The 27,915-nt window shown below is 36.8% G+C and overlaps 1 protein-coding gene across 1 annotated transcript; it reads left to right on the top strand.

The window, feature by feature from the left end:
- Positions 1–611: 611 nt before the first annotated feature.
- On the top strand, positions 612–27,828 carry ITM2B (integral membrane protein 2B). The gene is made up of 6 exons (XM_037041725.1): positions 612–884; positions 22,093–22,221; positions 23,769–23,975; positions 25,218–25,328; positions 25,969–26,119; positions 27,190–27,828. The coding sequence occupies exons 1-6, from the start codon at positions 768–770 to the stop codon at positions 27,273–27,275; spliced, it is 801 nt and encodes a 266-aa protein (XP_036897620.1). The 5' UTR covers positions 612–767; the 3' UTR covers positions 27,276–27,828.
- The last annotated feature ends 87 nt before the right edge of the window (positions 27,829–27,915 follow it).

The following is a 27,915-nucleotide window of genomic DNA, read 5'->3' as shown; positions in this document are numbered from 1 at the left end:
GCAGGCAGGCACTAACTTTTTGTGGGAGAGGGAGAAGACAAGGCAAGTTTAACAGGTAACGCCCTTGGGTGAGGTCCGGGGAAGATAATGAATCGAGGTCATAAAGACAGAACCCATTAAACATTTCTGTGGCCCAAAGAGTCAGTTCCATAATAAAGTGAGAAAATGCATGTGTGGGCGCCCCAAAATTTCACGGCCTTTAGCCTCGCAACTGGGGCAGCAGGGAGGCGAGGACTAGTCTGGTGCTTCCAGAGGTTAATAATTTGCCAAGAAATCGAGCCTGATTTTGCTGCAAAACTTACACACTGAGTCTGGTAAACTACTGGTAGCGAAATCAGAACTGGAAAATCCAGGTCCGCACCCAGGAGCGCCCCTCCCGTCCTTGCCAGATCACCATTGGAGCCTGTGGGAGAGGGCAGGGCCTGGCTCCACTCCGGGATCTGCCCCTCCCCTCAGCCTACCACCAGACCTGCTCCAAACCGCCCCCGCCCCCTCTCCACTGCCCTCCCAGCTCCGCCCCTCCCGTCGGCTCGGCTCCGGCCCCGCCCCCATTCCGGGGTGTGCTTGTTGTCCCTGCCCTGGCCTGGGAGGTGGGAGGCTGCAAGAACTGTGCTGCAATAGAAACCGCCGAGGAACTTCCTAGTCCTGCTCAGCCGCTGTTGAGTCGCGCTAGGAGCCCGGCAGAGGAGGGTGCAGCCGCAGCCAGGAAACCCGCAGCTCGCGACTGAAGCCTGCCGCCGCCCTCCGAGGGCACCTCAGGCAGTACCATGGTGAAGGTGACGTTCAACTCGGCTTTGGCCCAGAAGGAGGCCAAGAAGGACGAACCAAAAGGCAGTGAGGAGGCGCTCATCATCCCCCCCGACGTCGTCGCAGTGGACTGCAAGGTTCGAGGGCCTGGGAGGTCTGGGGCGTGGGCTCTTCGCTAGGCCGGGAGAGCTGCGCAACGCTGGTGCGGCTCTGCGTGCCCCGGTCGCGCGGCGCCGGGCGTAGGGCGCTTGCCCGGGCGGGAGCCGAGCTCTCCCTTTTTCTCTGCTGCTGCCTTTTTGTTGTCCGACCGCAGCTTCTTTGTAAGAAGTGCGTGTACCGGAAGCGGTGCCTAATACGGGGTTGGCGGTTTGGGAGGCCTGGAGAGAGAAGGATTGAAGAATTATGCCGAGTTTACAGTCTTTGGTGTAGTCTGGGGAATGTTGGTGGGGCCGGGACTAGTTTCGTCCTACTTGGAGACCAGTGGCGACAAGCAGAATCACAAAAACAACAGAGTTTGGCACTTCCTCCCGGTATAAATAATGTGCCTAAAATGGCTGACATCATTACAAGCCTAAACCTCTGTTGCTTTCTACTTTTCGTTTCTGGGCGGAACAGTATTTGGACTAAGTCCACCTACTGTGAGCCTCTACATTTTAAAAGCATTTTCTTTTTTACGTTCTTTTCCCACGTCCCTTCGGTATTGGCAGGTGAACTTAAGGGTGGGGTCGGGAGAGGGAGCCAGGAGCTGATGAGGGGGAAAGCTTGGTGAAAATGCTCTGAGTAGGTTCTGGCTGTTGTTTTTATAACTGAAACAAACATCGCAGGTAAAGATCTGTAATTAATATGTGGATGGTAGTGTAAAACGGACAATTGGCTTTAAATTCTGTCAGCATCTTTGTAGGACCCCTTGGGTTAGGTGAAATTAAATGTAGGAACTTGTGCGACATCTCTCATAAAATTCTCCTTTACTTTACAAAATCCCTTTTTTTTAGCAGGAATGAAACCGTAATTGTGCTAATTTTCATTAGCATTTTTCAAGACCTGTTATCTGTAGGATAAACTCAGTAACTCAGTGTAGGTTTGAGTAATAAACGTTATTTTTATATAATCCAATGATAATTACTACTGAAAAATAGGCCGAAAAACAAGTCACTCGTATACTTCAACATGTTTAAGAATGTAATGTTAATTTGGATGTAAAAATGTTTGCCTGTACTTATTTTTGGAAGTATTTTAGTTGAAAACACAAAGGTCAGGATTGGTGGTTAAATGACTGCCTTTCCTTGAAATAGGAACAGTGAATTGATTTACTAAAAACAATGAAAAGTTTGGGTATTGGTATTATTTTTCTGAATTCACTGCAAACAGAATTGGTCTTAAAAGAAAATGTTTGGAATGCACAGGCCGTAATTCCAGTAGCAAATTAGTATCACATCTCTATATTTATATAACATTTATCATATCTGAAATAGATTGATAGGCAAGTGCCCAGTAACAAGTCTCAAATACATATTCATAGATGTATTTTACTTCCGTTATGTCTTTTAAATCATATAAAACAAATATGATTCCTCCCATTTTAAAAAAGTGTTGAGAGAGAGTGTCCTATTATGTAACTTCAGACAGCTTTGCTCTGTTCAGCTGTAGTGAAGGATATTTGGAACTATACAAGAATCAGAATTAATTTGCTGGGCAGCTTTAAACCCAACTTTTGACATTTTCTGTTATTTCTGAAATGGTGACCTCGTTTTTAGATCCTCAGAATTTCTCACAATTTCACCACATGCAAATTTTGTGGTCATAACAGTTGTAAAAAAGTAACCACTCATAGCTCTGTGCTTTGTTTTCCATTTTTATTTCCTCAGAATCCCATATCCAAAGAAAAATACTGGAGCTAAGCTGTGAGGGCTAGAGTCTTCCTTTGTGACCACACCACAGTCATGGATGAATGGGCAGATAAAAAATGACTAAATCTTTTTATAGCTATAAGCTCAAAGACTTCTTCAGCGAGTGAAAAAATACTGCTTCACATCGAAAGTAGAATCCTTATTTTCTTTCAGGTTTTTTTTTGTTCAATTGCAGTTGTCCCCATTTTTTCATCCATTACTCTCCCCTACCCACACCCGCCTCCCACTTTCAGTCCTGCTCCCCCCATCCCACCCCTGCCCCTATGTCTTTGTGAGTCCTTTATTCTAGTTCCTTGACTTGACCTTTACTCCTCTTCCCCCTCCCCTCTGGTCACTGTCAGTTTGTTATTTCCGTGTCTTCCGTTCTGTTTTGCTCACTTACTTATAATCAATCAGTCACTTAATGATAAATGAAAACCTTACTTTATAACAGACATTTGTGAAAAAAAACTGTCTTTATCTTAGAGCTTGGACAGTGATTATATAATGTTCTCTGGCTCCTTGGGGTGACTGTACAGTTACTGCCTAGTTTGGCTGCCTGGATTCTGCACAAATAACACAACTGGGGCATTTCCTTGCCTCATTGGTTGAAAGGATCAAGTAAAGCTAGTTATGAACCAGAACTCCTAAACAAGAGTTTGTAATACCTTTAACCTTGGCTAGACCATGATATGCTAAAAAACAGTGTTTCTCATAATGTACTCTTAAGGGCCATCTGCTCTTGTATCATCTTGGGATTCTTGTTTAAAAGTACAGATTTCACTACCATATGCTTCAAGAATTCCATCACTCCATTCAGAGGGCTTATGTAACACATTCCAGTACTTTTACACTGCTCTTATCTTTTGCTAGTTCTTTAGCTCTTTTCTCACTTCAGGGTGAGAACCAACCCCCTGGAAGTCATTCTTTTGCCTCATTTTTCAATCTTTGTCTTTTTAGTAGCTGTTAATTCTAATAGGCTTGTCTGCTGATTGTTTTATCTTAACCAACGTGCTGTTTATTCTTTTCCTACATTTTCCCCTTAACATTCATCTTCCTCCACCTGTTCCAGTTAACACAAAGCTCTTCAAGGAATATAAGCAGCAAAAAGTACTATCTATGTTTCGTGCAACAGAGGTGAATTTGAAATTATATGCACATTTTATATTTTAAGCAGAAATTCGTTTTTGTTTGTGTCTATAACTTTGAACATTAAAAATTGTTTACTATAGCCCTGGCTGGTGTGGCTCAGTGGATCCAGTACTGGCCTGCAAACCAAAGGGTTGCTGGTTAGATTCCTGGCCAGGGCACATGCCTGGGTTGCAGGTCAGGTCTCCAGTCAGGGGTGCATGAGTAGCAACAACACATTGATGTTTCCCTCCCTCTCTTTCTCATACCTTTCCCCTCTCTCTAAAAATAAGTCAGTAAAATCTTTTTTAAAAGTTGTTTACAATAGATGTGCAAATATCAAAGAGAATATTTAATGTACTGAGTCAGAAGTCCCAGTTTTGTCATTATTTAACTGTTTGAACTTGGGCTTAAGTTTTTAGTTTTTCTTGTCTGTAAGATTAGAGGGTAGACCAAATGGTCTGTAAGGACTCTTCTAGCTTTAAAATTCTATGAAAATGGACTGTATAATTATATTTGATAGCAATTAAATTGTTTTCATTGTGAAAAATAGCTATCTACTTAACCATATTGTTCCCTTTCATCCTTCCTATATTGAACATGTTACATTCCTTCTTCATATTAAGTAGCAATATAGGTCAAAAAAAGGAGATGGATAGAGGTATTATGTAAATCAGATATTCATTTTGGGTTACCTCATTTTAGAACAATAGTTGTCAACAATTCATTTCATTGTAATGCCAAATTATGAAACATCTTTCCCAATACCTGACCTCAAAAAAGCTAAAATTTACTTCATAGATATTCCTGTATAGCATTTTGCTGATAAATCATGTTGCCTCTTCTCTACTCTACATTAGACTTACAGGCACTCTTAAGAAGTAAAATGCTTGTGTAGGTGAGAAGATGGGGCAGAATGGAAGCTTGAGGAAAAGTCAAGGACTGCTAGCCCAGTTAAGGTCTGAGTTACCCATCACAAAATGGCTATTTGGGCCCTAGTTATTTACACTTCTTGGCTGGAAGTGTATTAAACTGGGCTGGAAGGTTGGCAATTTAGTTTTGAGGTGGTGGTGGTCTTTGTTTTTCTGGTGTTTCTTTTAAGGGGGAGTGGAGGAAAGGAGAAATGTGAAATATATGACATTTACTGAGATGTGTTGATTATTAGAGGCAATTGGGAGCTAGGTTCTTTTTAACAAGTGCATATCATTTGCTACCTAGTGTTTGTAAACATCAAAGCAGTAAAACCTTTACAGTCATTACCGTTTGGTTCTCCATGAAGATTGATAGATGAAGTGAAGCATTAGTACTGGGAGATAAAATAATTGCCGTGTGTGCTAAGTGACTTGGCTTGACCTCCTGTGCACACATGCCCCAGTGGATACTGCTACTGTGGCTGCTGCTATAGAGAGTGGACGTGGTTGCATGTTGTATAATTGGTGGACAAGTTGCCTGCTTAGGGTATTCCCAGTGTCATTGTAAATGTGTTTTCTCCAGACCAAACAAGCAAGTGTATTATCCTTGGCAAAATCATAAGTCTTTAAGACATTACAGAATTCAACTCTGCCATATAAGAGAGAGGTTTGAGTGAGTCGGAGTGTTTTTAACCAGAAATATCTCTCCGACCACAAGCCTTTTGAAATTGATTTCAAATTTAACTTGAGGTTTTAATTATGTATTGCTGAAGTTTGTCTTGCTTACAATGTACATTGAAAATGTTTTCATTAGTAAACATTAGTAATTGTGGAACACTTTATTTCTCTTAGTGCTATTATATCTAACTTAAATATCTGAAATGTCTATTTGAAAGCCATTTTGGTTTTTCAAAAGGAAATGCTTTCAGAATTCACATAACTGAAGCTTCTTGGACTGCTTTGTTTGTCATTGTTCTCAGTAGAGGAGGATACAGAAGAATAATGTTTCTCCTCAAATACATTGATGAATTTATTCTTTTTAAGCTTTTTGGTAAATTTGGCACTGCCCATTAGTGCTTAGGCTGAAGAAGTCAACTTTACCATTGAAGAATTTCTTCCTGCCACAACTGCTGCGTGTTAAAGGATTTGACAGTTTAGTTTCTGAATGAGGTTTTTGTCTATATATGTAGAAAATAGTAACACTGGAACTATGTTTTCAAGAAGCTTATATTATGTATAAAGAGTTATTTCTTGGTTCTCTTAATGTTTTTTGCACAAAGCTTAACAATGAGAATCTTTAAAGGGTAGATGACTGAAAATTGGAAATTATATTATGGATATGATCCTAAGATGATTATTGAAAAAAATTTAATTGTGATTATCCTCTTTAAAATAAGTATTTGTGATCCATATTCTTAATAATGTTACCAACCTTTTAAGTGTTACCAACAATTGAATGAATAAAATTACTATAAACCATTGGAGATTTTTTGCACTCTTAAATTCATTAATGTGATAAAAAGAACTTATATGGAGTATTTCTATAATTCTATCATTTGGGGGAAATCAGAAATATTGTTAAGCAGAAGAATTTGAGTCTTTATTTATAGAAATGCAGAAATTATTCTTGATGATAGAGGGATATCCCCATTTTTCATTTAATGTTTTATCTTTTAATGCTGAGACGTGTCCAGCAGTAATTTTATGACTTAGAGCTAATGTAAGTATGTCAGAAGAAAAATTAATGTTGGAATAAAATATGCACAACTTTAACATTTTGAAGTTAAGTATCTTGGAAATTTATTTGGGAAATTGACACCAAGTATGGTGTCAAAATAGTTAATACTTTTAGATTTGCCTGGCTGGTGTAAGTCAGTGGATTGAGCCACGGGCCTGCCAACCAGAGGAGTGCAGTTCGATTCCCAGTCAGGGAACATGCTTGGGTTGCAGGCCAGTTCCCAGCAGGGGACCCATGAGAGGCAACCATACATTGACATTTCTCTCCTTCTCTCCTTCCCTTCCCCTCTAAAGATAAATAAATAAAATCTTTAAAAAAAGTTAATACTTCTAGATTTTGAATATTTGCATAAGCCTTATTTGGCCCACTTTTGATAGATTTTTAAAATTTATTTATTTATTTTTTTTTGATATATTTTATTGATTATACCATTACAGTTGTTCTATTCCCCCCCTTCATTCCCCTCCACCCGCACCCTCCCTCCCCCACCATTCTCCCCCCCTTAGTTTATAACCACATGTCTCAAGTTCTTTGGATTCTATATTTCCTCCACTATTCTCACCCTCCCCCCTATCTATTTTCTACCTACCATCTATGCTATTTTCTGTGCCTTCTCCCCCCTTCCCCCCCTCCCACCCCCCTGTTTCTAACCCTCCATGTGTTCTTCATTTCTATGGTTCCACTCCTGATCTAGCTGTCCTCTTGGTTTGCTTTTGTTTTAGGTGTGGTTGTTAATAACTGTGTGTTTGCTGTTCTTTCACTGTTCATATTTTTCATCTTCTTCTTCTTATATAAGTCCCTTTAGCGTTTCATATAATAAGGGCTTGGTGATGATTTTTAATATAGAGCCAAAAAGGTAAGTTGCATTGTTAAGCAAATCACTTAGATCATTGCAGCATTGAAAAGAAGACCCATCTTTATGCTGGGGAAAAATGACTTGAAGAGCTAGTTGATCTAAGATTTGCATTTGTTAAAACTTATTGTGTTACTTAATCTTTTTACTCTTTCTATTCTGCTGTATATACTACTAACAACAGATTTTGTAGGAAAAAAGTAATTTTTTTCTTGCTTTCATTTTAATAATTATGAAAAAAAATTCCCAAACCCATCAGGTTTAGCTAGTGATAATGCTAGTCATATGAAGCTGAGAGGACAAACTCAACGCCTCCTGGGCCCAAGCAGATGAATTACTGAAGCTGGGTGCTTGGCATATTAAACAAGTTAGAATATTCCTCATTTTTTAAAAAAATGGATTCGGTGTTTCTTGACCCTCTAATTTTTAGAGGCACATTAGAATCAGGGTTTTATTTGAAATCAGCTAATTCATACAAGAATTTTAGGCAGAGATACTGGAGGCCTGACATGGACCACTGTTTTATAGTATCCTCTGTAGTAAAGACAAATTATGGCTTATGAGCCCCAGTGTGGCCTGTGGCTGCCTGTTTTTGTATGGCCAGTGAACTAAGAATGATTTTGACATTTTTAAATGGGAGAATCAAAAGACTATTTTAACTTTTTACCCCACTCGTCTCAAGCGGCAGAAGTATACATACAGTTCAGGAGAAAATTACTGTCTGGTTACTGAGGACTCAAGACAATATAATTCAGAGTTTAAATCCTGCTTCTACTATTTACCATGAAACTTGGGGTAAGTTACTTCAGCTCTGTCTCAGTTTCTCCATAAGTGAAATAGGGAATATGATAATCTGTAAAAAACTTATCACCATGGCTGAAACAGAGTAAGATTCAATACATATTAGCTACAATTATTACTATTACAATTATTACAACTGCAAGTCTGTCACAGAGTTTGGCATTCATGAAACAGTTACATGATGTGAGACAAATACAGTATTTACGCAGGTTTCCTTTTTGCTTTGATTCAGCTTTGCAGATGGCATTTGTTTTAGGTAAATTGATCTTAAAGATTTTTAGAAGTAGCAGGTTTCAAGACAAAAAATTAGGCAAAGCAGTTACTAATTTTTTGCTTTTATAGATTAGTTCCTTAAATCTAAAGCCATTTTCAGATTATGTTAGATCCTACTGACAAATGATAATACTGTAACCTGGGTGTTAACTTGGGCAAGTTAGAAATCCTCCCAATCCTGTTTCCTCATTTGTAAAATACAGTGGTGGTACCAGCCTTAGAGTGTTGTGGTGACAAAACAGAGCACTAGAAACTCGTCAAATGATACTGCTCTTGCACTATTCCTATCTATTAGAGTCTAACTTTATTCCCCTCATTCTTGTTTTTATAATATTACTCTCCCTCCCATGTCAATTACATAACAATATTATTGCTATTTCACATATAGTCCCCCACCAACTGGAGAGGATGCATTCCTGCAAGACAAAAACCCTTTAGCACAGTGATTTTCAGCTGGTGTGCCCCAAGAATTTTTACAGTGTGCAGTACCTGACTATTTAGACAGGAACACTGACCTCTTTTCTCTTAGATTGTCAAATAAAAAAATGACAACAGTCAACACAACAATAACCAGCCAGTGTGACTGAATCAAAATTATGCTTACCTTTTTTTGTCAGATTGGCAAAAAATAGGATGCATTTTTTTGGTGTGCCACAGAACTTTAGTAATTAGTTTATGTATACCATGAAATGAAAAAGTTTGAGAATCAGCACTTCAGCATTCAGTAGCTAAGAGTCACATTGTACATTTTTGCAGCACTCTTTACTGAGTAGCTTAATAGAAGACAGATTTGCCTATCAGCTTCCACAGCCTGTTGTAGTATCACACATTTAGCTTTTGGAAAACTCCACTGTACACTAGTCAGAGAATAAGAATGAAGAAAACAATGTCTTAGTTTTATTATAAGAATAGGTCCAATCTGGATCCTCTGAAAGGGTGTTTGATTTGTATTGTTGAATATGAGTATTATCCAATTGTGAAATGGTGTCACTTTATCTATTACCAGAGTTGATTTACCTGAGCTATTTAGTCAGATGATTGACCTAATTAATAGCTTCATGCTTCTCCTTCCCTAAGATGCACATGGGGTCAGATTATATTTAGGCCTTATTAGTTCTGTGATAGTACACAAATAATTTTACTTAGCTTCTCTGTCATTGTATTTGTCTGTAAAATGATGTGTTGGACTTTTCATGGTCCTTTTACACAGGATCTTTTCTTCCTGAGAACTAAACTGATCATATATTCAGAGGTACCTCCTGAATGACCATACACTAGACTAGAGATTTTTAAATTACTAAGCACCCCGACATTCAAGAAACACCTAATATAGTTCAGATAGACTAACCAATTACGTAAACCACATTAATCTCAACCTACTTAAATGTCTATATCTACTTTCACGTGAAAACAACACCCCTGGATCAAAGAGCTATGGGAGTGGTAGGATAAAGGAACAAGATCAAATGACTACTGAATATTGATTGTACATGCATTTGGTGCTAGGCATAGGATTCAAAGCACTTTTTACAAGTTCACTATATAGAGATAAATATCCCTAATCTCAGGAACTGGAATTATTTTTCTAATACTCGTCTTGTATAACTTTTAAATTTTTCAACTTGGACAGAAGATAAAATTATTTTATGCTTTTAGAATAATATACTTGGAATTCTCTTATTAAAAGTTCTGCATTTTAAGTGGAATAATTCATATTTGAATATGAATGTGTAATTATCTTGTTGAATAACATTGAGACCCAAGATTTATATAAAAAGGAGTCTAGTCTTGCTTTTTTCCTCTCTTCTAATCTTGATACTTAATTTTATAATAAATTATAGAGATTAGAGCATCATACTTTAAAATTTTTAGGAAGACAATTGATATTCTTTTTAGGAACAATATAAACCCATGGTTCAGTTAGTGGCAGAAATCTATTTTGACCAATTTATTTATTCCTGTGAAGGGTGTAATTCATAGTAACATTTGCATGTAATGCTATTGTTTATAAACACCTGCCTGTTAGTGGTGGTCTAGGACTTTTTTTTGACTATCCATTGCCTTTAATTCTCACCAAAATGAGTCTGAAACCATTCCTGGCTTAAAAAAAAAAAGTGCAGTTTGTTGCCACTACACTACTAACAACAGAATGCTATAAATAAAATGATGTCATTTGTTTCCAAAGACTATGGATATACTAGGCTGATGCGAAAACAGTAATAAAAGCGAGATATTTTTGTGGGTAAGGTTAGGACTATAATCTAGGAATTATCTTGGGGTAAATAAAAGCTGCAGCTACAAGTGCTACTGATGAATAATTTGGGGGCAAATAGGAAATGTGTTAAAAATGTGTAGAAAAATAATAGAAAGTTTCTAAGGTACATATTCATATACTAATATTCTGTATGACCAGATATCTTTTTGCCCCTAATGATATAAAAGTGATTAAGTTCTAGCACTAAAAGCATTTCAATCTGATTTTTAAATTTCTTTATTATTTATTTTTATTGACTTTATCAGGGTGACACTGGTTAACAAAATTATACAGGTTTCAAGTGCACAGTTCTACAACACATCATCTGTACACTGTATTGTGTGTTCACTACCCCAAGTCAAGTCTTTGTCTATCATCATGTTACCCCCTATAACCTCCTCCACCTCCCCCATCACCACATTGATGTCCCTGTCCATGAGTTGTTGTTTTTTTTTCTGTTTTACTCAGTGCCTCCACCTCTCCGGCCCCTACTCCCAGCTGTCAGCCACTGTCTATGAGTCTCTTATATTTTCAGTTCTGACCTATTTTTTAACCTAGGCCTGTACTGATGTTATGTAATCTCAATACTTAGTTCAGATTTTACAGATTTCTCACAATACATTGTTATGCAGTGACTTTAAAATTAAATTTTTTGTGCCTGTAATGCTGCTTGTTTATTGTAGGATTTGTTAATAGTAAAGGATGTTTTTTTTTTTTTAAAGATTTTATCTATTTATTTATTTATCTTTAGAGGGGAAGGAGAGAGGGAGAGAAACATCAATGTATGGTTGCCTTTTGTGTGTCCCCTGCTGGTAGTTAGCCTGCAAGGAACCAGCCTGCAACCCAGGCATGTGCCCTGACTGGGAATCGAACCGCGATCCTCTGGTTCGCAGGCCCGCACTCAATCCACTGAGCTACGCCAGCCAGGGCTAAAGGATGTTAATGAGACCCCCATCTGCCACAAATGAGAATAAGTCTACCAACACATGAGCTGCTTGGGGAGGAAAGGTGGCCAATCTCTCACAGGAGAAGGTCCAAGAGGTTTTCCTCATTGGGTTTTTATTGGGTTCAATTTGCACAGGAAATACAGGTAACGCTCATCAGTAAGGATCAAACAATAGATAGCATACAAAGAACTATGAGGGCTCATTTTGAGTCAGGGTCTGTTAGCTAAAGGCCTACAAAACTTTGGGAAACAAACATATCTTGCTTAAACCCTTTTCATTTAATTTAGAGCTTTCTTAGCAAAGCAGGTTTCACAGGATTTTATGTCTTCTTTCTTAAGCCTGATCACCCTGGGGAACCCGCCCTTTCCAGCACAGGGCTGCACTGCCCTCTGTCATTGTTTCAGGCTTAAGTCAGGCAGGGGAAGTCAGGCAGCCAAGAGATGAGGAGATGTTTCGCAGACAGAATGAGGACTCGGGCTGTGTTAAAGCTGAGGGGTGAGGGTCCATCACCCCCTTTTGCTGTGCCCCCCCAAGTCCTTCCCTGGGGGCCTCCCCATGATCATGCCTGTCTTACTTAGGTCATCCCTCCCTTGAGGAACCTTACCTGTCATTGGCTAACCGATCAAGCATGGGGGCCAGGCAGGGTGAAGTAAAAGAGGCAGAGGTGGTACCCCTGCCAGGGAGATAAGCTTTGTCTCCTTAGTGGTTTATGGTCTGACGGTTGCTCACCTAGCCTTAGCCATGGGAGGCTAACAGCTTCTGAAACCAGGCAGGGTGGATCCCAACAATGAGAAATCTGTTTTGTAGGCATGTAATTTTAGATTTATTTTTAAAGCCTCCTGCTATTCCAAGACAGATAAAGCAGTAACTCTGTTATGTATGTAAATGACAATCACTTGGAAAATTGCTTCCTGTTGGTATGTCAGACATGTCATTTCCCCTTGTGGACTTTGTCACCATAGTTGAGGTAGTAGCAATCTTATCTGAAAAGTCAAATAAGAAAGCAGAATTCAAATACTGATTTAAATAAATAAGAAAATGCAAACGTTTGATATTTTTTATAGCTTAATAATAAGTTGGAGTAATCTTCAACAGAATTTTTGTGGTTTAAAAATATAGTTAGGAAAAGATTCTGGAAATTTTTAAAGTAGATTTTAAATGATAACCAGGGTTTGGACTTCCGCCAAGATGGAGGCATAGGTGGAAACACTGTGCCTTCTCCCACAACCAAATTTGAATACAACAAAGGTTTGGAGAACAAAGACACAGCCAAAGAATAGAAAATTGAATTATACGGAAGTCCAACAACAACGACCCATTCAACCTGGACTGGTAAGAGGGGCGGAGCCAGCAGCAGAGCAGGGTCGGGCAGGAAAGATCCCTCGACACAGGCACACAGGCAGCCCGGACCCAGTTGGGATGCAGGGCAGACTGACCGCAGTCACACATTCACGCACAGTGAGACGGACCGCACAGGCCCCAGCGTGCGAACCCAGTGGCTGAGGGCTGACGGCGGTGGCACATTTGCCTGCAGTGGGATGAAACGTGAGGGCCCCGGTGACGGTGGCGGCAGCGGTGGGAGGCGGCAGACAGGACAGCCATTGCTCCTCTTTGACCCCGCCCCCACATGCAGCCTCACAACCCAGCAACTGAGTTGCCCTGCCCTAGTGAACAACTAGGGCTCCGATCCTGATCCATAACAGGCACAAACAGGCCAAAAGATGGCTCAAGAAGAATTCAAAACCCCAGAGCCGATAACTCTAAGTGACTAGGAAATAGCCAGCCTCTCAGATGCACAGTTCAAAACACTGGTCATCAGGATGCTCACAGAACTGGTTGATTATAGTCACAAATTAGAGGAACATATGAAGGCGAAACTAGTTGAAATGAAGGGAAATGCACAGGAAACCAATAGTGATGGAAAGGAAACTGGGACTCAAATCAATGGAATGGACCAGAAGGGAGAACAAAACATCCAACCAGAAAAGAATGAAGAAACAAGAATTCAAAAAAATGAAGAGAGGCTTAGGAACCTTTAGGACATCTTTAAACGTTTCAATATCTGAATTATAGGGATACCAGAAGGGGGAAAGAAACAGCCACAAGTGGAAAACTTATTTGAACAAATAATAAAGAAGAACTTCCCCAGTCAGGCAAAGGAAATAGACTTCCAGGAAATCCAGGAAGCTCAGAGAGTGCCAAAGAAGTTGGACCCAAGAAGGAACACACCAAGGCACGTCATCATTACATTTGCCAAGATTCAAATGAAGGAGAGAATAGAAGCAGCAAGAGATAAGGGGACAGTCACCTACAAAGGAGTACCCATCAGACTGTCAGTGGATTTCTCAAAAGAGACCTTACAGGCAAGAAGGGGCTGGAAAGAAGTATTCCAAGTCATGAAATCCAAAGACCTACATCCAAGATTGCTTTATCCAGCAAAGCTTTCATTTAGAATGGAAGGACAGATAAAGTGGTTCTCAGATAAGGGCAAGTTCAAGGAGTTCATCATCACCAAGCCCTTATTATATGAAATGTTAAAGGGACTTATATAAGAAAAAGAAGATGAAAATATGAACAGTGAAAGGACAGCAAACACACAGTTATTAACAACCACACCTAAAACAAAAGCAAACCAAGAGGACAGGTAGATCAGGAGTGGAACCATAGAAATGAAGAACACATGGAGGGTTAGAAACGGGGGGGTGGGAGGGAGAGAAGGGGGGAGAAGGCACAGAAAATAGCATAGATGGTAGGTAGAAAATAGATAGGGGGGAGGGCAAGAATAGTAGGGGAAATACAGAATCTAAAGAACTTGAGACGTGGTTATAAACTAAGGGGGGGAGAAAGGTAGGAGAGGGGGTGTGCAGGGTGGAGGGGAATGAAGGAGGGGAATAGAACAACTGTAATGGTATAATCAATAAAATATATATATTAATAAATGATAAATGGGGTTTTTTGTTTGTTTATTTTAAAATTCTTATTGGAATAGCAAGCCATTTACTTTTGTTCTCCAGTAATGTGTTTTTCCCATTGGCCTTCTCACTCTGCTGTAGATTGCTCTTTACTGGCTTCGACCTTAGCAGGTACTGGTTTCAGCTTACCTTTCCCAGCTAAATCAACTGTCATTTATTAAGTATTTCCTGTTTACTATGTACCAAACAATGATTTAAATGCTTTACATATATTTTCTCATTTAATCCCCACAACCACCCTATGAGATAATCCACATTTATGATAAGGTCATTGAGATGAAGAAGTTAAATACCACTTGTTCAACTGTTTGCCATCCTCCAAAATTTTGACATTTCTTTTCTGCCATCAATCTTATTCTTTTCTTTTTTATAGGTTCATATCTTTTTTAGCTTCTTTAGTATCATTTAATTGGGTCTTGGGGAGGGTGGCAAACATGTCCTTGCTGCTCATAAGTTGGTAAAGGAAAGGAATTTGAGCTTATTGGAGTATTGAATACTGAAATATTTGGCCTTTTTAGTGGTATTCAGGTCTGTTAATTTTGACAAATATATATAGTCATATACAGAATATTTTCCTGACACTTAAGAAATTCCATTGTACCACTTTGCAGTCATTCCTGTCTCACCCCCTCCCCGTTTTTTGTTCCTAGAGCTTGCCTTTTCTAGAATGTCATACAGATGGTACAATGTTAAGTGGCCCTCTTGTTCTCATTTTACCTTTTCTAGGAACAGCTCTTTGATTCCTGTAGTCCTTGGGACAAGGGTTTTCTTTGGACTGATCCAATTCCTGCTCCCCTCTACCTCCATTTGTCTTAAGAAAAGAATGCCTATTCTGTCTTTGAAAAGATTAAGGTGTTTCATTAACCATATTACTGTAGCATCTCACCCAGAACTCAAAAGCCTTTATGTAGGGGAAGAGGTTTAGACTGGTTGTTTTATAAAATGAGGTTCTTAGAAGGGAGCATATCTAGTCATAGATGGAAATAAGGATCGAGGTTTAAAACCATGTGCTGTACACAGTAACTTGGTGTGTTTGATTTTCAACTCTGGATGAAAATGATAAGAAAGGAATTGAGAAAACTAAACCATTAATCAGAACTCCATTTATTAAGAATTTGAATCATCAATTTTTCAGGTGTTCATTTGCAGCTAATTCTATATTTTGGAAAACGGTGTGCATGCCAAGCAGCACATCCATGGGCAGCTGGCCTGTGCATCCCCATGTTTATCTATATTACCAAATATGTGTTAAAATGCACATGATTCTAAATAACTAAATCTACTTCTGAATGTTCAGTAGCTCATGCTACTCTGAATTAAATAAGTTGTGTTGGTTCTTTTCTGTATTTCTGTCTTATTTTTACACCTGCAGTGTTTTTATGACATCGCTTTTTCTTTCTTTTTTTTTTTTTAAGATTTTGCTTATTTATTTTTAGAGGGGAAGGGAAGGAGAGAAGGAGAGAAATATCAATGTATGGTTGCCTCTCGTGAGTACCCTGCTGGGAACTGGCCTGCAACCCAGGCATGTGCCCTGACTGGAAATAGAACCGTGATTATCTGGTTCACAGGCCCGTGCTCAATCCACTGAGCTACACCAGCCAGGGTGCTTTTTCTTTTTTTTTATAATACAATTTTTAATTCCTGACAGATATTTTCTTCCTCTTTAGTGTTCTTATTCTTAAAGCATTGTTGTATTTGCTATAATAATGCAAAACAGTATATCTGAGAGCTTGGAAAATATGTCTCTTCATCCTTAAAAAGAAGGCTTAAATAGAAGTGCCCAGGATATGAAGTGCTTTGTTAATATGGGAAAAGAATAAAAATTGCTATATGAAAACCCTTGCATTTTGTCTGACTTTATAATTGGAGTACATTTCTGAAGCTTCTTAAGGAACTGATTGAGGTGACGTAATTCTTAAGTAACTGAAGTACCAGAACAGAATTTGTCCTTCATTTTGCTTGAAAATATAATTAAACACTCTTACTTTGTCATGTGATAAGATTTATTTGAAGCAGAAATTAGTACAGTGCAAGAGTGAGAATACTTTTGAAAGTCCTGTCTTTCTATATCTGCTGTTGATATTTAATTAGATCAGATACGATCATTGTACAGCACCTGTGGGAGATGTTGTACCTCATCAGCATAATTTAAAGTGCATCAGTTTTATTGCAGTACATGGGGAAGGATATGTTTTTGTAACTGACTTTAAATTAAGCCAGGTAAAGTTATATACTCTAGTGAAGAAGCTCTTGTTCATGAGTGATTTTCCTTTTTCTTGTTGATTTTTGTTGTTCTTTAATTTAGAAGTAATCCAAGCATACAAAAACAAAGAATCTGTAATACCACATTGTGTTTTTAAAGTCTTAGGTATCATATAGTGTATGTATTATCCAACTTGCCTCTTTTTTTGTTTGTTTTTGGTTCAGCATTATGTTTCCGAGATTTATCTCAAAATCAACTGTGATAGTTGATTTCCTTTTAAGTATTACTATGTGAATCTTTTAAGTATTATATACAGGGGTGTCAAACCCAAGGGCCACATGTGGCTCAGGATAGCTATGAATGTGGCCCAACACAAAATCATAAATTTACTTAAAACCCTTTTATTTGCTGTTGTTCATCAGTTTTCCTTAGTGTTTGTGTATTTAATGTGTGGCCCAATAAGACAACTCTTCTTCCAGTGTGGCTCAGAGATGCCAAAAGTTTGGACACCCCTGTTATGATACTTCATTCTCCACTTCATAGACATTTAGGTTATTTCCATTTTTTTCTTATCAATAATTCTGCAGTAGTTATTATTAGACCTATATCTTTTTGTATGTGTACAAAAGTCTGGGCTAAATACCTGGAAATGGAATTGCTGGGTCTTGGAGTATACATCTTTCATTTTTTATTAGTTGCTACCAAATTATTCTCCAAAGCAATTGTACTAACTCTTATCAGCTATGTAAAAGGTCCCAATTCTTGTTGTTGCATACTTTCTCCAGCATTTGGTGGTGTTGGACTTTCTTTTATTGCCTGATATATAGGATCTGTTGATTTTTCCCTCATTACCCATATTAAAATACAATTTACATGCAATAAAATTGACCCATGTTATGTGTACAATTTGATTGAATTTGTAGTAGTTGTATAAAGTAATATATTCACCACTACAATCAAGATATGAAACATTTCCATCAGGCTCAAGAATTTCCTCATGCCTCTGCTATCTTCCCCTCACTAGCACTTGGCCATCTCGACTACTAAGCAGCTTTTTGTCACTATAGTTTTGCCTTTTCTGGAATGTCATATAAATGGAATCATGTAGTGGAGTAGTCTTTTGTGTTGGACTTCTTTCACTTGCATGTTTTTGATTCATTATGACTACACCAAATTTTATACGAGTATGTCCATTCATTGGTTAGAGGATATTTGTGTTGTTTCTAGTTTGGGGCAATTATAAATAATGGCTCAGTTGATTTTTTTAATTACTGATATTCAGCAGTCTTGCTGAACTCTAATTTGAATAATTTGAGTTTCTTGGATTTTCTATAAGCAATTATATTCTTTACACATGACAGTTCTTTGTTTTTTTCCAAATCATTGCATCTGTTCCTGTTCTTGTCATTTGTGTACTAGCTAGGATATCTAGTACAGTGTTGAAGGGGTACAAAGAATCAGTTTTAGTGGACATCCCTCATATTCCTGACTTTGAAAGGGTATGGTGTAAGTCTGAAGTTTCACCATTTAAGTATGAGGTTTGCTGTAAGTTTTTGATGATTAGTTTCATTCTTGTTAATTTCACTGCTTCATAGCTTGCAAAGGGATTTTATTGTGAATGAAAGATGGAATTTGTCCAGTACATTTCTACGTATTTTGAGATAGTTGTGGGTTTTTTTTCCTTACATTTTATGTATGACTACTTCTTTTTTTTATTAAAGATTTTTTAAAATTTTATTTTTAGACAGAAGGGAAGGGAGGGAGAAAGAGGGAGAGAAACGCGAATGTGTGGCTGCTTCTCATGCCCCCCAACTTGGGACCTGGTCCACAACCTACGCTTGTGCCCTGACTGGGAATCAAACTGGTAACCCTTTGGTTTGCAGGCCAGCATTCAATCCACTGAGCCATACCAGCCAGGACTATGTGTGACTTTTTCTTTAAGCTTCCTCTTTCAACTGTTAAAATTTAATCTTTTCAAATATACTTAATAAATTACTTAGATTAAAACTACTCTGTCTTGAAAATACTTTAATGCCTCTCCATGACTCAGGTTGTATTATGGCATGTCATTTATATATCATGCATAATGTTATCTTTGGCTGTAAATTGCTTAAGATATGAACCATGTCTTAATCACACTTGAATTTCCCATAGTATCTAACACAGTACATTGCAAATAGCAAGCCCTTAATAAATGTTGAACTGGGCTAAGTACTTAGGGCTAATATTCTTTGGTAAGTAGCCACTGTATGTCATGAATTCTTATGTTGCTCCCACCATATCATTATACTGGCTGCTGATACAACTTTATGGGTAATTTAAAAAATTCTTTAAAAAAATCTGAATTTCATTTACTCATCAAATATTTGTTCAGTACCAACTAAGTGCCAAGGTTGGCTGCAGGCTACCAGGTAATAGGTACTATTACCTATTACTAATAGGTAATAGACATGTATTACCTAATGATGGGGATCCATACTGAGAAATATGTTAGGCAGTTTTGTCATTGTGTGAACATTATAGAGCAGGGATTTTCAGCCCTTTTTCATCTCATGGCACACATAAATTAATTACTAAAATTCTTTGTGAGCCAACATACTCAAAATATCCAAATCAGTGAAGTTATTGGTGGAAATGAAAAACGTGTCTTTTGTTTTATGGAAAAAAGTAAATGGATTTTTTGGCCAACCCAATTAAGAAAGAGTGTACTCTAAGGTAACAATAAAAAGTATACTATAGGAAATAAATAAACTAGCAACATTGCCATTTATTATCATTATCAACTATTATGTACTGTACATAATTATATGTGCTGTACTTTTGCACAACTGCTGGTACAGTAGGTTTGTTTACACCAGTATCACCTCAAACACAGGAGTAACACATTGCTTTATGACAGCTATGCAGTCACTAGCCTATGGCAGTTTTTCAGCTACATTATAATCTTATAGGACCACATTTGTATATGTACATCTTCGATGGAAATATCATGAAGCACATGCCTGTATGACTGTAATACTAAATGAATATGAATGGATACTTACAAGAACCTCGTAGCCTAATAGGGAGAGATAAGATCTGTATGTGAGTTATTATAATGCAAGGTAGAATGTGATCACTATGAATTTACAGAGGGTAAGAGATTAGATGAGCTTTGAATAACTAATAGCATTTTGTGACTTTGGGTCTATCATTTAGAAATTCAAAGGTTTTTATTTTCTGATTCTCAAGCTGTAGTTCACATTGTTGAGGTGTTGAACAAATGGCTTATGAGTAAGTATTTTTATAAATTAAATTCTTTGAGAAAGTTAAATTTTTTTGTTATATTGTCATACTCTTAAAATGTGCTTTTTGTTAGTTTGTTCATTTGTTCTTTAGCTTAAACGAAAACATTTATGTCTTAATAGTCTAGATGCTGGGAAGTCCCATATCAAGGTGTAGTCAGTTCTGATGAGAGCCTGCTTCCTGATTTGTAGATAGCTGTCTTCTCTTTGTATTCCCACATGGCAGAGGGCAGAGAGCAGAGACCTATATGGTGATTTTTTAATGAACATGAGAATTCAAACTCCATAGCATGGCATACAAAGTCACTTTTTGATCTGTTCTAATTAACCTCTCCATTCTCATCTTCTTCCCCCTTCTCTACCATATTGGGTACTCCAGCAGTAACACATGTGGCCCTTGGAGATACACATTCTAGTTCCATGATTTCTCTTATTTTTTTGCCCTACATATAATGCCCTTTAACTGTTTTCTGCATGGGTAATAGATATTTGTCCTTCAACATTCCATTCCAGTATTTTCTCCCCTGGAAAGTCTTCCCCAAATAATATCATCACTTCTGTGCTTTCTAAATTCTTCTGTTAGAACCCATATTATGCCTATGTACTTTCTGCATATTTATTTTCCAGGCTGATTTTGAATGATTTCTTTTTGACAGAGGCTATATGTATAACCAGTGTCTAGAACATAGTTGACATTCTTGAAATTATTGTTCGGTGACCAGTTAAAAATGATATACCAAAAGGCCTTGCCATCGATTTGATAGTTAGGGCTGCATATCTTTTACAAGTGTCTGCCCATGCTCTTTGGCCATTCAGTTATGTGCTAGTAGAAAAGAGAGCCTGCCAAATGTTGGGTGTTGTATGCATGTTTGACTGTGTCTACAGTTGATACCAAATGTTTACAAATGACTATTTCCATCCCTCTACTCTGCCTCCATCCTAAAGTTAATTATACTAGAAATATTTCTTATCTCCCTGGGTATTTATGTCAGTCACATAAGGACTCAAGCAAAACACTGTATTTTATCATGTAATTATCTTATTACCTTATGACTTCATGGAATGCTTATAACTGTTTATTCACAGGTGGAATATCTTACATGGCCTAATAAATTCTCCTAATCTTATTTTCATTACAAGCTACTCCCTTGCAGTGTCCTCATTGTCTTTATGTATCTGGTACGTTGATAAGTATGCCTACTACAGCAAAGTCTTGTAGAACACTCTCACAGTTTAGTGGTAAGACAATCATATATTTTGCAGTGTTCCATCCCCCTGATATTTTCATTACCCACTTGGCACCATACATAGTCATTGCAATATTAACTGACTAGATTATTTCTTGAGCCACTAGTAATGTAATGCCAGCAGCTAATCTCCTTTGTCTGATGTTTGCATGTGAAACTAGGCACATATAAGAAATTAGTTATTAGTGTGAAGTGACAAAGAGGAGGAACTGAGCTAGGAGGGAAAAAGGAGTATCTCAGAACTTGACCCCAGATGGCATTCTAATGTTCAATTATTTCCTTGAGTGAATCAAAATCAAAATTCCAACAATTGTTCTATTAGTTGTATATCTTGACTATATAAGGGTTTTTTTTAATTTACTCTTTCTCCCCCCCCACCCCACTATTGAATCTTTACTAGAAAGATCTTGTTTGAAGATTTCCTAGACTACTTTTCTACTGCAAATAATTATACCCTGAAGTTGTAATATACAAGGCTCAGCACTATAATATTTCATGACAAAGTTGTGTTGTAACCTTTTCTGAATTTTGATATGTCAGAAGATATATTAATCACCAAATGCTGTACACAGAAAGTAGAAATTATGGAGTATGCTATTGTTATAGAGATATGGATAGCAAGTGGAGTGTTGAGAGTTAGAAGACAGAACTCTCCCAGGGGACTGGTTTCTTAGCTCCAGAGGCATTATGATGAGACTTAGCACCACCACTTTGATCTTGATTAGACACCTTGGTCTTTTTATCTTTGTTTATAAAACAATAATCATTAAGGTTTCTTTCATTCCTGACCTTTCTGTGACTCTGACTATAAATATGATGGTGACCATCAGTCTGTTTTCATATTTTAGGACCCAGATGAAGTGGTACCAGTTGGCCAGAGAAGAGCCTGGTGTTGGTGCATGTGTTTTGGACTAGCATTTATGCTTGCAGGTGTCATTCTAGGAGGAGCGTACCTGTACAAATATTTTGCACTTCAAGTAAGTGGGAAAATGCTAAGAACTTTTTTGTCTTTCCTTAGAAAGTTGTTCTAAGCTTGCATTTTAGTCTGTGGCCTTTAACCAGAGTGGTGGTCCTATTTTGAAGCTGTGTTTAAAAGTTTCCTGAACCTGTTTGCCTACCTCTTAGACTGATAGCCTTTTAGACAGACAGATAGGAACAAACTAGGGTACTTCTCTTTGCCTCTTTCTCAGTCATTAGTTTCTCCAAAGAATTATGTGACTTCAGCAATAATGTTGAATGAAGTAACTTAAGATGAAGGTTACTTGAAACTTAAGTATTTAATAATAATCCTAGTGGGTTAATTTCAGATTTTTCTTCAGATTATAATTATCATCCCTGTTTGGTGATAAATTTTTCTGGGCAATAATTCAGTAGGTTTATTATTTTTCTTTAAGGAATCTTGGAAGATGAGCTTTTATGACTGACTACCTCAAATGTTTTAATATTTTTAAAATTTAGAGAAAATATTGACAAATAGATTTAAATAAAGTAACTAAATTATTCTAATGGAATTATTTCTTAAATCTAATTTAATTAAAGATTTAATTAGACTATTTTAAGTAATTAATTTTAAACTATTCTGCCAGAAAACTTATAAATTTCATGATCATTTTCTTTGTTTGTCAAGATGACAGTGTGTTAATAGACGTCAGTGAAATACCACTTTGTTGAAAACAATTTTTATAAGAAATACATTTAATAAAGCAAAAATAATTTGCAGTTTCACTATCTAGAGATACTTTTCTCAATGTTTTGTTAAATACTCCAGGTCTTTATTACACATGTATACTTTTTATAATCTTTATAATTTGGTAATGTAATGTTTTCCACTTAATTGTGATAATATTTTAAGGAAAAAAACCAGACCTGTATATCTGTGAAAATTTCAGAAAAATTACTCCTCTTTTGGCTAATATGAGAAAAATTATTGAATCAGTGAATCATATCAGAAGTTCTTTTTTTTTAAGATTTTATTTATTTATCTTTAGAGGGGAAGGGAAGGAGAGAGGGAGAGAAATACCAATGTATGTTTGCTTCTTGTGTGCCCCCTGCTGAGAACTAGCCTACAACCCAGGCATGTGCCCTGACTGGGAATCAAGCTACAATCCTTTGGTTCGCAGGCCCGCGCTCAGTCCACTGAGCTACACCAGCCAGGGCTCATATCAAAAGTTCAAAAGTATGTTTTTTCAGAAGAAACATGCAAAATGCCTACAGGTGGAAATAGGCCTATATGTTTCTTCAAGTTTACTTGTCACCAGATGGATAATTGCTTTTATATTCTATTTTTGTGCATCACAAAAAGGGGAAATCAGCTGCTTTTCTCCTGAAGCTGTTTTTTTTACAATACTTCAAAACCTGATCTTAAAGAATGTGTGAATTTTGTAATTAAACTGTCTGACTTGTCATCTAAAAGTAAGAGTTTGCAAGCAAACTACTATTTAGATAGAGGTGACAGCTTAAGTAATGCTTACATTTAAAAACCTGTCTTCCACTGAATTACTGAAATAGTGTTTAAACTCTATAGCCAGATGATGTGTACTACTGTGGAATAAAGTACATCAAAGATGATGTCGTCTTAAATGAGCCTTCTGCAGATGCCCCAGCTGCTCGCTACCAGACAATTGAGGAAAATATTAAGATCTTTGAGGAAGATGAAGTTGAATTCATCAGCGTGCCTGTCCCAGAGTTCGCAGATAGTGATCCTGCCAACATTGTTCATGACTTTAACAAGGTGAGCCAGGTGTCCCAAACTGTAGAAAGAACGCAAGTCCTATAATTTTTACTTTCTTTATTTTAAATTCTATATTTGATAATTCATTCTATTTATATTTATTTTTTACTTGAAAAAATAAACTTGGGTTTCTTCTGTCCTACAAAATAAATTCGATATTTGATGGGCTTGTTAATCTATTTTTAAGTTTTCATTCTACATTTTCCCCCAGCTATTGAAAATTGGTATGCAATACAGAAAAGTTGATTTCCCAAATTCTCTACCTGGCTACAAAATATTATCATTTTCTTCATCCCTTTCTCTCATAAACCCTAGATACTTAAGCTATTATCTCTTTAAGAATGAGGATTTTGTCTGCATATCCACATAATTACCAATCTAAGAAAATTGACATGGTAATAGATAAAATGTTATTTAATATTTAGTTGATATTTAAATTCCCCCAATAATTTTTGTCCCAATAATGTTTTGTTTTTTTCCAATCTGGATTTAGAAGTTCTTATATTACTTGTAGTTTTTATATCAGTATATGTTTGCCATTTTGAACATTGAGGCATATAAATATTTTATCCCTGATAAAATATATCTGATGAATGTTTATTAGCCAATTTGGAAAGTCACTTAACTTCAAAGTAATGAACTTAATCCAGAGCAAGTAGTAAATAATAATAGCTAACATTTACTGAGGTCTTAAAAATCTAAGTATTTATTTCAATGGTTTAGGTAACTCATTTGAACCCTCAAAGCTATCTGTTCACAGTCTTTCTAACCAGGGTTTCTTATGCAAATCACAAGAATACAGACAATAATTCAATTGTCTGTTAATTCAGTTCTGTAAGGATAGTCTTAACTAGTGCTATTCTGGATGCGTAAGAGAGAAGTTCATTTTTACATAGAGTGGATGGATGCCTTGGAAGGCATTATTAGGGTTTATAAGTGAGGGAACTAACTGAACCTCCTAATCAGGTGATAGGTTTTTTGCAGTTAATTTTAATAGTTTATCATCACGTTATTATAGAAACAAACCCCAATAAGAATTTTACTTCTTAGTAGCAATAATTTTTCTTCCCCTATTACCACTTCCATTCCTATTGCAGCAAAGTTTTGATTTGTTGAAGTACAAGTGATTCACAACATTCTAAAACCAGCCCGTTCTAATGGTACATATTATTCGTAAAAGTCCAGTTGTTGCCTGTGTTATAAATATTAATCTAACAAAAATGTATTTTTTTTTCTTCTCAGAAACTCACAGCCTATTTAGATCTTAACCTGGATAAGTGCTATGTGATTCCTCTGAACACTTCCATTGTTATGCCACCCAGAAACCTGCTGGAGTTACTTATTAACATAAAGGTATACAATTTTAAAATACTTACTATTAATGATGCTTCTGTAACATCCTGAAATTTCTTTTTGAGAAACTAGCCCCATAGAAGCCCATTTTACTGGAAGTACAGCTAAAAAGAACTGGGACTCATAGTTTTGTTTGTTTCCCTTCTGATTTTGAAATTAAAATTATATTTAAGCTTTCCCAAAGGGACAGAGAATAATAGGAGGCTTTCGAGAAGTAAGAACTGTGTTACAGCCCTGCCTAGTGTGGCTCAGTAGACTGAGGCCTACAAACCAAAAGTTTTGATAACCAGTGAGGGCACATGCCTGGGTTGTGGGCCAGGTCCCCAGTAGGGGGTGCATGAGAGGCAACCTCATATTGATATTTCTCTCCCTCTTTTTCTCCCTCCCTTACCCTCTGTCTTAAAATAAAATAAATAAAATCTTTTTAAAAATCTGTTACAACTATTTAATTCTGATGCCATAGATAATATGTAAACAAATGGGCATAACTGTTTTTCAGTAAAATTATATAGAAACAGATGGTAGGCGGTAGTTTGCTGGCCTCTATTCCACTATAATCTTTAAGAATTTTGTGTATTTTCATTGTCTGTTCAACAAAGGTCTCAAGATATTTATATAATATATATTTTTTCAAATATAGACTGGAACCTATTTGCCTCAGTCATATCTGATTCATGAACACATGGTTATCACTGATCGCATTGAAAATGTTGACCACCTGGGTTTCTTTATTTACCGACTGTGCCATGACAAGGAAACTTACAAATTGCAGCGCAGAGAAACCATTAAAGGTAATACTTTCTAAAGCGCTAGCATAAAAGTTTGTTTTGCTTCATTGCGTTAAACTATATTTAGATATAGGCTTGCCATTGTTACCAATATGCTTGCCTTGAGTGAAGGGAAAAAATCTCCTTTATCATTGTGTAATATTTATAGATTTCTGAAGAATCCTCTTGACTCTTAAGTCTATTCTTTTCAGAAAGAACAGGTGAGTGTGAAATATCATTGCCTTGAGATGCTGGTAGGTTAGTCTCGAGTAGTCACCCAGTCCAGCTTTCCATCCTATCCCTTTGGTACAGCCATACTGCAAGGGTTCTTTTTATCCAGTAGGTCTGTGGAGAAGCTCTTCAGGTGTGTGCTCAGGGATCTAAATTGTAAACAGGTTGTTTTCCTTTTGAATCTCCTTGAAGATAGCAACAGGTTAATTACTAAGGAATTTGGCTGAAGAATTAAGAGCATTGACACAACTAATATGGCTTTACCAAATCACTTAGAACTTTGCTTTCTCATCTGAAGAAATAAGGATGACAGTATCTCCCCATTTCCTTTGAAGATTATTACAAAAATTAAAGTACATGTGATAGAGTTGTAGGAAAGGAAGAAGTGACATTTAAATACACTGTGGTGTGATTTCTTTGGAACTGCAGCAACCAGTAAAAGTGCTTTCTTGGCTTTTGTTAGTACTTTTAATAATAGTATTCTTTACCTGGGCTGATGAGTCACCTGGAACCTCCTCCTTGATTTCTCATATTTTTAAATTATCCTCATGGTTCATACTTTTTTTTTTTAAGTCAGGCAAAATGCATATACTTTCTTTTTAGTGTGAAGTTTCAACAAATAAAGACCATAGTCAAGATGACATTTCAAAGTTTATACATACAGCATTGTTACTGTTAACTAAGATATGGTAAGACAGTTCACATAGGAGAAAAATTATTTTCTCTATGTTAAGAAATCAAACTGTAGAAGTTCATGGAATATTAAAGTGTTTTCATATATGTCTAAATAATAACTGTGTGGATTAATGTGTGTTATTATTACTAAAGAATCACAAATTTAAAAACTTTGCCCTCCCAAACAGGTATTCAGAAACGTGAAGTCAGCGATTGTGTTACAATTCGGCATTTTGAAAACAAATTTGCTGTGGAAACTTTGATTTGTTCTTGAACTGTCAAGGAAAACACGGAGAAAAATTTAATATCACAGCATAAGCCTACCCTTTGTATTTTGTGTAGTGATTCTTTTTAAAAATCTTCTTTCATGTAAGTAGAAACCCCAGGCTTCACTATTCTTTCATTTCATTAATTCAGTTAAAACCATTTCCTATTAAAAATCTTTTCTTCTTTCCTAGTGTGGTCTCTTTTATCTTTGAGTTTTTAGTTGTATAAAATCAGTAGATAGTAGTACACTTCACCATATATTTTAGGTATAGAGATTTTACGTTTTAATTGCGTATTTTCCAGAGGAGTGGTTATTTAAAGAATAATCATATAAATGCATACATAAAGATGGACTACCATGACCTATTTGTAGTTGTTAGTGGCCCTGCTACTTAGTTGGTAGAGCATTTGAGCACACAATTTAATTTTTCTCGATAAAGTATGCAATATTTTCAGTGTTGTATTTAACTATTTAGAGTATGATTTCCACCTCTGTGTTTTAATATCTTAAGCATCTGCTATAATAACATTTTAGAAAATGTTTGGAATTTAAGAAATAACTTGTGTTACTGATTTGTATAATCCTTCTCTGTGCAATGGAATATAAATATCAAAAGTTGTTTAACTAAAGGCCTGTGTGTTGTTTT

The sequence above is a fragment of the Sturnira hondurensis genome, unplaced genomic scaffold (assembly GCF_014824575.4).
Source record: "Sturnira hondurensis isolate 20B ecotype Veracruz unplaced genomic scaffold, ASM1482457v3 Scaffold0000549, whole genome shotgun sequence".
NCBI lineage: Eukaryota > Metazoa > Chordata > Mammalia > Chiroptera > Phyllostomidae > Sturnira > Sturnira hondurensis.
This window is presented reverse-complemented; position numbering and strand designations above follow the sequence as displayed.

Excerpts from the sequence above, each read along its gene's own strand:
- ITM2B (XM_037041725.1), top strand. The coding sequence starts at position 768 with ATGGTGAAGGTGACGTTCAACTCGGCTTTGGCCCAGAAGGAGGCCAAG. Across the intron at positions 885-22,092 it reads TCGTCGCAGTGGACTGCAAG|GACCCAGATGAAGTGGTACC; the intron begins GTTCGAGGGCCT and ends TTCATATTTTAG. Across the intron at positions 23,976-25,217 it reads TTGTTCATGACTTTAACAAG|AAACTCACAGCCTATTTAGA; the intron begins GTGAGCCAGGTG and ends TTTTCTTCTCAG.